Source organism: Nerophis ophidion, linkage group LG27, assembly GCF_033978795.1.
Source record: "Nerophis ophidion isolate RoL-2023_Sa linkage group LG27, RoL_Noph_v1.0, whole genome shotgun sequence".
Taxonomy (NCBI): domain Eukaryota; kingdom Metazoa; phylum Chordata; class Actinopteri; order Syngnathiformes; family Syngnathidae; genus Nerophis; species Nerophis ophidion.
In genome coordinates, this window is record NC_084637.1 from 35,725,430 (window position 1) to 35,736,156 (window position 10,727).

General features: G+C 36.7%; 1 protein-coding gene across 1 annotated transcript in view; it reads left to right on the forward strand.

Moving 5' to 3' along the window:
* The window catches only part of ndufa4l2a (NDUFA4 mitochondrial complex associated like 2a), a 12,391-nt gene extending 2,092 nt beyond the window's left edge, over positions 1 to 10,299 (forward strand). The window contains exons 2-4 of the mRNA XM_061889494.1: positions 683 to 768; positions 4,766 to 4,826; positions 10,103 to 10,299. Coding sequence (XP_061745478.1) covers positions 683 to 768; positions 4,766 to 4,826; positions 10,103 to 10,159 — 204 coding nt within the window. The 3' untranslated portion in view covers positions 10,160 to 10,299. The remainder of the gene's footprint in view (positions 1 to 682; positions 769 to 4,765; positions 4,827 to 10,102) is intronic.
* The last annotated feature ends 428 nt before the right edge of the window (positions 10,300 to 10,727 follow it).

A 10,727-nucleotide genomic window follows, 5' to 3' on the forward strand; every position in this document is an offset into this window, starting at 1 on the left:
ACACTATACACATGTACATACATGTACAGTTTTACATGTACACTACACATGTACACTATACGCATGTACACTATACACTTGTGCAGCATGTACATACATGTACAGTTTTACATGTACACTATACACATGTACACTATTCACATGTACACTATACACATGTACATTATTCACATGTACACTATACACATGTACATACATGTACAGTTTTACATGTACACTACACATGTACACTATTCACATGTACACTATTCACATGTACACTATACACATGTACATACATGTACAGTTTTACATGTACACTACACATGTACACTATACACATGTACATACATGTACACTATAAACATGTACACTATATACACATGTACATACATGTACACTATAAACATGTACACTATATACACATGTACATACATGTACACTATACCCATGTACACTATATACACATGTACACTATATACACATGTACAGCATGTACATACATGTACAGTATACACATGTACAGCATGTACATATATAAATATGACATTTATATAAATACTAATTAGTGATAAAATGTTGTAAAATCTTATTTTTTCATTTTTAAAATAACACTTTGTGTGTGTGTGTGTGTGTGTGTGTGTGTGTGTGTGCGTGTGCGTGTGCGTGTGCGTGTGCGTGTGTGTGTGTGTGTGTGTTTCAGCTGATCCCACAGTTGTTCTTCATCGTTTTGGGAATGGGCGGAGCTTCTCTCTACCTGATACGATTGGCCAGAGGCCCCCATGTGACGTAAGTGACACACCCAGCTTTTATTCCACTGACGTCACGTGCGGCTCATTAGACATGCGAGGCAGGAAGTGGTGGTCAAGTGGTGGTCAAGCAGTAAAACTTACTGCCATCCATCCATACTTTTGGGGACAAGCGGTAGAAGAAATGTTGTGGGGGGGGGATGACCCCCCTCCAGGGAGGATGACCCCCCCAACCCCCACCCCCTCCTCCAGAGTGGTATTGAGTGAGAAATAAGTGTGTGAATATGAGTGGTATTGAGTGAGAAATAAGTGTGTGAATATGAGTGATATTGAGTGAGAAATAAGTGTGTGAATATGAGTAATATTGAGTGAGAAATAAGTGTGTGAATATGAGTGATATTGAGTGAGAAATAAGTGTGTGAATATGAGTAATATTGAGTGAGAAATAAGTGTGTGAATATGAGTGATATTGAGTGAGAAATAAGTGTGTGAATATGAGTAATATTGAGTGAGTTGAGATGAATGACAGTTGATTGTTTCTGACAAATGTCTTGCACTGAGTGGAGCAGATCACCACTCCAAGATGGCGGCCCTGCGTCTCGTCACCACTAGTAGACTGTAATGATCCATGCTGCCTCCTCTTGTAACATGTCTTGTGTACTCTCATACTTCACAGTAGTAATATCTTGTGTACTCCCATACTTCACAGTAGTAATATCTTGTGTACTCCCATACTTCACAGTAGTAATATCTTGTGTACTCCCATACTTCACAGTAGTAATATCTTGTGTACTCCCATACTTCACAGTAGTAATATCTTGTGTACTCCCATACTTCACAGTAGTAATATCTTGTGTACTCCCATACTTCACAGTAGTAATATCTTGTGTACTCCCATACTTCACAGTAGTAATATCTTGTGTACTCCCATACTTCACAGTAGTAATATCTTGTGTACTCCCATACTTCACAGTAGTAATATCTTGTGTACTCCCATACTTCACAGTAGTAATATCTTGTGTACTCCCATACTTCACAGTAGTAATATCTTGTGTACTCCCATACTTCACAGTGTAATATCTTGTGTACTCCCATACTTCACAGTGTAATATCTTGTGTACTCCCATACTTCACAGTAGTAATATCTTGTGTACTCCCATACTTCACAGTAGTAATATCTTGTGTACTCCCATACCTCACAGTGTAATATCTTGTGTACTCCCATACTTCACAGTGGTAATATCTTGTGTATTCCGATACCTCACAGTGTAATATCTTGTGTACTCCCATACTTCACAGTGTAATATCTTGTGTATTCCGATACTTCACAGTGTAATATCTTGTGTACTCCCAAACTTCACACTGGTAATATCTTGTGTATTCCGATACTTCACAGTGTAATATCTTGTGTACTGGAATACTTCGCAGTTACTGCCTTGCTTTGCTTGACCACCACTTCTTTGACCAGAAGTCAACCTATTGAATGAAGTCACATGACTGAATACACACATTAAAGATCCAAACAATAGGTGCAAAGTATGACAACCTATGTACTATTAGGTGTGTACAAAGTATGAAATACTGTGTACTATTTGTGTGATCAAAGTAGAAGATAGTGTATACTATTACTCTGTATAAAGTATGAAATGCTATGTACTATTAGTGTGTACAAAGTATGAAATACTATGTACTATTAGTGTGTACAAAGTGTGAAATACTATGGACTATTTTTGTGTTCAAAGTAGAAGATACTGAGTACTATTAGTGTCTATAAAGTATGAAATACTATGTATTATTAGTGTGTACAAAGTAAAAAATATATACTGTTAATGTGTACAATGTATAAAATAATGTGTACTATTGGTGTGTACAAAGTAGAAAATAGTGTGTATTATTCATGTGTACAATTTATAAAATACTGTGTACTACCTGTGTGTACATAGTAGAAAATAATGTGTACTGTTAGTGTGTACACAGTATAAAATAGTGTGTAGTATTAGTGTGTAAAAAGTATGAAAGAGTGTGTATTATTCGTGTGTACAATTTATAAAATAGTGTGTACTGCTTGTGTGTACATAGTAGAAAATAATGTGTACTATTAGTGTGTACACTGTATAAAATAGTGTGTAGTATTAGTGTGTAAAAAGTATGAAATAGTGTGTACTATTGGTGTGTACAAAGTATATTATATTGTGTACTATTTGTCTGTACAAAGTACAAAATACTATGTACTATTAGTGTGTACAAAGTATACAATAATGTGTACTATTAGTGTGTACAAAGTATAAAATATTGTGTTGTATTACTGTGTACAACATCAAAAATAGTGTATAAATATATACAGAGTATAGAATATTGTGCACTATTAGTGTGTACATAGTATACAATAGTGTGTACTATTAGTGTATACAAAGTATACAACAGTGTATACTTTTAGTGTGTACACCGTATATATTATTGTGTAGCATTAGTGTGTATTATGTATACAATACTGTGTATTATTATTGTGTATAAAGTATAAAATATTGTGTACTATTATTGTGTATAATCTATAAGTACTACATTACTACTAACTGGTACTGCTACCATAGTAGTACTTCTAATAAGTACTATGTTGAGTCACTAGAGAAAAGCGCTATATAAATATAATCCACTTATTCCCATTACTCCTCTTGGTTGGGGACGACTGCTTTAGGGGACAAGAAGGATCAACCTTTTTAAATAATAGTCAGATCCATTCTGACATACACATTCACCAACTACTACTACTTCTACTACGACAGTACTACTACTACCACTACTACTACTACGACAGTACTACTACTACCACTACTACTACTACGACAGTACTACTACTACTACTTCTACTACTTCTGCTTCTTCTTATACTACTACTACTATTACTACAACTACTACTACTACTACTACTCTTACACTACTACAACTACTACTATTGCTACTACAGTACTACTACTACTAACTACTGCTACTACTATTGTACTACAGTACTACTACAGCAGTACTACTAATGTACTGCTACTACTATTGTACTACAGTACCACTACTACTACTAAAGTACTACAGTACGACTAACTGGTACTATTACCACTACAGTACTACTAACTATTAGTACTACCATAGCCGTACTACTAATCAGTACTACTACTATAGTTTCACCTATTACTACTGCTACTATTGCTTCTACTACTACTATTACTGCTACTGCTCCTACTACTACTACTACCTCTATAGTACTACTACTATAGTTTCACATACTACTACTACCACTGCTACTATTACTACTATAGTTTCACATACTACTACTACCACTGCTACTATTACTACACTACAACTATTACTACTTCTACTATTACTGCTACTACTACAACAGTACTACTACTACAGGGCTACTAATATTACTACTACTACTACTGCTTTCACTACAACAATCGTACTACTACAATAACAGCACTAATACTACTACTACTACTACTTCTACTACTGTACTACTACTGTTATTACTACAACAGTACTACTACTAATGCTGCTACTACAACAGTACTGCTATCACTATTACTACTACTATTATTACTACTACGACTTCTACTACTACTGTACTACTACTAGTACTACTACTACTAATACTGTACTACTATTATTACTACTACAGTACTACTACTTCTATTATTACTAATACTTCTACATTACTATAACTACTACAACAGTATTACTAATACTACTACAACAACAGTACTACTATTAGTACTACTACAGTACTACTACTATTATTACTACTACTTCTACTACTACTCTTTCTGCTACTACAGAACTACTACTACTATTACTAGAGTACGACTACTATTATTATTACTCCTCCTCTTACTATTACTAGTACTACATTTCTACTACAGTACTACAACCACTACTACTACAACACTTACTGATACTATTGCTACTACTACTACAACAAGTAGTACTAAGAGTAGTATGTGATGTTTTTGGAGAAGAAGAATTAGAAGATGTTTTTTTTCTTTCAGATGGAACAAGAGCAGTAATCCTGAACCTTGGAACAAACTTCCTCCCACTTACCAGTACAAGGTAATGTACTACACACATAGTACTTGCAGTACACAGTACAAGGTGATGTACTACACACATAGTACTTGCAGTACACAGTACAAGGTAATGTACTACACACATAGTACTTGCAGTACACAGTACAAGGTGATGTACTACACACATAGTACTTGCAGTACACAGTACAAGGTAATGTACTACACACATAGTACTTGCAGTACACAGTACAAGGTAATGTACTACACACATAGTACTTGCAGTACACAGTACAAGGTGATGTACTACATACATAGTACTTGCAGTACACAGTACAAGGTGATGTACTACACACACACACATAGTACTTGCAGTACACAGTACAAGGTGATGTACTACACACATAGTACTTGCAGTACACAGTACAAGGTAATGTACTACACACACACACATAGTACTTGCAGTACACAGTACAAGGTGATGTACTACACACATAGTACTTGCAGTACACAGTACAAGGTAATGTACTACACACATAGTACTTGCAGTACACAGTACAAGGTGATGTACTACACACATAGTACTTGCAGTACACAGTACAAGGTGATGTACTACACACATAGTACTTGCAGTACACAGTACAAGGTAATGTACTACACACATAGTACTTGCAGTACACAGTACAAGGTGATGTACTACACACACAGTACTTGCAGTACACAGTACAAGGTAATGTACTACACACATAGTACTTGCAGTACACAGTACAAGGTGATGTACTACACACACACACATAGTACTTGCAGTACACAGTACAAGGTAATGTACTACACACATAGTACTTGCAGTACACAGTACAAGGTGATGTACTACACACATAGTACTTGCAGTACACAGTACAAGGTGATGTACTACACACATAGTACTTGCAGTACACAGTACAAGGTGATGTACTACACACATAGTACTTGCAGTACACAGTACAAGGTGATGTACTACACACACACACATAGTACTTGCAGTACACAGTACAAGGTGATGTACTACACACATAGTACTTGCAGTACACAGTACAAGGTAATGTACTACACACAGTACTTGCAGTACACAGTACAAGGTAATGTACTACACACATAGTACTTGCAGTACACAGTACAAGGTGATGTACTACACACATAGTACTTGCAGTACACAGTACAAGGTAATGTACTACACACATAGTACTTGCAGTACACAGTACAAGGTGATGTACTACACACATAGTACTTGCAGTACACAGTACAAGGTGATGTACTACACACATAGTACTTGCAGTACACAGTACAAGGTGATGTACTACACACACACACATAGTACTTGTAGCACACAGTACAAGGTGATGTACTACACACACACACATAGTACTTGCAGTACACAGTACAAGGTGATGTACTACACACACACACATAGTACTTGCAGTACACAGTACAAGGTGATGTACTACACACATAGTACTTGCAGTACACAGTACAAGGTAATGTACTACACACATAGTACTTGCAGTACACAGTACAAGGTGATGTACTACACACATAGTACTTGCAGTACACAGTACAAGGTGATGTACTACACACATAGTACTTGCAGTACACAGTACAAGGTGATGTACTACACACATAGTACTTGCAGTACACAGTACAAGGTGATGTACTACACACATAGTACTTGCAGTACACAGTACAAGGTGATGTACTACACACATAGTACTTGCAGTACACAGTACAAGGTGATGTACTACACACATAGTACTTGCAGTACACAGTACAAGGTAATGTACTACACACAGTACTTGCAGTACACAGTACAAGGTAATGTACTACACACATAGTACTTGCAGTACACAGTACAAGGTGATGTACTACACACATAGTACTTGCAGTACACAGTACAAGGTAATGTACTACACACATAGTACTTGCAGTACACAGTACAAGGTGATGTACTACACACATAGTACTTGCAGTACACAGTACAAGGTGATGTACTACACACATAGTACTTGCAGTACACAGTACAAGGTGATGTACTACACACACACACATAGTACTTGTAGTACACAGTACAAGGTGATGTACTACACACACACACATAGTACTTGCAGTACACAGTACAAGGTGATGTACTACACACACACACATAGTACTTGCAGTACACAGTACAAGGTGATGTACTACACACATAGTACTTGCAGTACACAGTACAAGGTGATGTACTACACACATAGTACTTGCAGTACACAGTACAAGGTAATGTACTACACACATAGTACTTGCAGTACACAGTACAAGGTGATGTACTACACACATAGTACTTGCAGTACACAGTACAAGGTGATGTACTACACACATAGTACTTGCAGTACACAGTACAAGGTGATGTACTACACACATAGTACTTGCAGTACACAGTACAAGGTAATGTACTACACACATAGTACTTGCAGTACACAGTACAAGGTGATGTACTACACACACACACATAGTACTTGTAGTACACAGTACAAGGTGATGTACTACACACATAGTACTTGCAGTACACAGTACAAGGTGATGTACTACACACATAGTACTTGCAGTACACAGTACAAGGTGATGTACTACACACATAGTACTTGCAGTACACAGTACAAGGTGATGTACTACACACACACACATAGTACTTGCAGTACACAGTACAAGGTGATGTACTACACACATAGTACTTGCAGTACACAGTACAAGGTGATGTACTACACACATAGTACTTGTAGAGCAGTGGTTCTCAAATGGGGGTACTTGAAGGTATGCCAAGGGGTACGTGAGATTTGTTTTTAAATATTCTAAAAATAGCAACAATTAAAAAATCCTTTATAACTATATTTATTGAATAATACTTCAACAAAATATGAATGTAAGTTCATAAAGTGTGAAAAGAAATGCAACAATGCAATATTCAGTGTTGACAGCTAGATTTTTTTGTGGACATGTTCCATAAATATTGATGTTAAAGATTTCTTTTTTTGTGAAGAAATGTTTATAAGTAAGTTGATGAATCCAGATGGATCTCTATTACAATCCCCAAAGAGGGCTCTTTAAGTTGATGATTACTTCTATGTGGAGAAATATGCATTTAGAATTGATTCACTTGTTCATCTTTAAACAAGTTTTTAGTTATTTTTTTTTCCAAATAGTTGAAGAAAGACCACTACAAATATTTTGCACTGTTATACAATTTAATAAATCAGAAAGTGATGACATAGTGCTGTATTTTACTGCTTTATCTCTTTTTTGCAACCAAAAATGCTTTGCTGTGATTAGGGGGACTTGGATTAAAAACATGTTCACAGGGGGTACATCACTGAAAAAAGGTTGAGAACTACTGTTGTAGTACTTGTATGCTGTGATGTAGTACTTGTATGCAGTGATGTAGTACTTGTATGCAGTGATGTAGTACTTGTATGCAGTGATGTAGTACTTGTATGTGGTGATGTAGTACTTGTATGCAGTGATGTAGTACTTGTATGCAGTGATGTAGTACTTGTATGCAGTGATGTAGTACTTGTATGCAGTGATGTAGTACTTGTATGCAGTGATGTAGTACTTGTATGCAGTGATGTAGTACTTGTATGCAGTGATGTAGTACTTGTATGCAGTGATGTAGTACTTGTATGTGGTGATGTAGTACTTGTATGCAGTGATGTAGTACTTGTATGCAGTGATGTAGTACTTGTATGCAGTGATGTAGTACTTGTATGCAGTGATGTAGTACTTGTATGCAGTGATGTAGTACTTGTATGCAGTGATGTAGTACTTGTATGTGGTGATGTAGTACTTGTATGCAGTGATGTAGTACTTGTATGCAGTGATGTAGTACTTGTATGCAGTGATGTAGTACTTGTATGCAGTGATGTAGTACTTGTATGCAGTGATGTAGTACTTGTATGCAGTGATGTAGTACTTGTATGCGGTGATGTAGTACTTGTATGCAGCGATGTAGTACTTGTATGCAGTGATGTAGTACTTGTATGCAGTGATGTAGTACTTGTATGCAGTGATGTAGTACTTGTATGCAGTGATGTAGTACTTGTATGCAGTGATGTAGTACTTGTATGTGGTGATGTAGTACTTGTATGCAGTGATGTAGTACTTGTATGCAGTGATGTAGTACTTGTATGCAGTGATGTAGTACTTGTATGCAGTGATGTAGTACTTGTATGCAGTGATGTAGTACTTGTATGCAGTGATGTAGTACTTGTATGTGGTGATGTAGTACTTGTATGCAGTGATGTAGTACTTGTATGCAGTGATGTAGTACTTGTATGCAGTGATGTAGTACTTGTATGCAGTGATGTAGTACTTGTATGCAGTGATGTAGTACTTGTATGTGCTGATGTAGTACTTGTATGTGCTGATGTAGTACTTGTATGTGGTGATGTAGTACTTGTATGTGGTGATGTAGTACTTGTATGTGGTGATGTAGTACTTGTATGTGGTGATGTAGTACTTGTATGCAGTGATGTAGTACTTGTATGTGGTGATGTAGTACTTGTATGCAGTGATGTAGTACTTGTATGTGCTGATGTAGTACTTGTATGTGCTGATGTAGTACTTGTATGTGCTGATGTAGTACTTGTATGTGGTGATGTAGTACTTGTATGTGGTGATGTAGTACTTGTATGTGGTGATGTAGTACTTGTATGTGGTGATGTAGTACTTGTATGTGGTGATGTAGTACTTGTATGTGGTGATGTAGTACTTGTATGTGGTGATGTAGTACTTGTATGCAGTGATGTAGTACTTGTATGCAGTGATGTAGTACTTGTATGCAGTGATGTAGTACTTGTATGCAGTGATGTAGTACTTGTATGTGCTGATGTAGTACTTGTATGTGCTGATGTAGTACTTGTATGTGGTGATGTAGTACTTGTATGTGGTGATGTAGTACTTGTATGTGGTGATGTAGTACTTGTATGTGGTGATGTAGTACTTGTATGCAGTGATGTAGTACTTGTATGTGGTGATGTAGTACTTGTATGCAGTGATGTAGTACTTGTATGTGCTGATGTAGTACTTGTATGTGCTGATGTAGTACTTGTATGTGCTGATGTAGTACTTGTATGTGGTGATGTAGTACTTGTATGTGGTGATGTAGTACTTGTATGTGGTGATGTAGTACTTGTATGTGGTGATGTAGTACTTGTATGTGGTGATGTAGTACTTGTATGTGGTGATGTAGTACTTGTATGTGGTGATGTAGTACTTGTATGCGGTGATGTAGTAATGTTGTGTTGTGTTGTGTTGTAGTTTGTCACCATCACCACGGACTACAAGACGCTCAAGAAGGAGGGACCTCAATTCTAAACACCACTCACTGCACTAACCAACCAACCAAGTAACTAACTAACTAACTAACTAACTACCCAACTGCCTAACTAGCCAGCTGTATGTAACATAGTGTAGTTGTCATCATGAAAGTAAAAGAATAAATATGAATACATGAATCCAACTTGTCACTTGTCTGTATGCTGTACTCTCACCACAGGAAGACTTCTCAACATTTCAAAATAACAGAATAAATATCAAAAAATGAATATATATATATATATATATATATATATATATATATATATATATATATATATATATATATATATCTGGCGGCTGTGTTGGAGCCACTATGGATTGAACTTTCACAGTATCATGTTAGACCCGCTCCACATCCATTGCTTTCGGTCCCCTAGAGGGGGGGGGGTTGCCCACATCTGAGGTCCTCTCCAAGGTTTCTCATAGTCAGCATTGTCACTGGCGTCCCACTGGATGTGAATTCTCCCTGCCCACTGGGTGTGAGTTTTCCTTGCCCTTTTGTGGGTTCTTCCGAGGATGTTGTAGTCGTAATGATTTGTGCAGTCCTTTGAGACATTTGTGATTT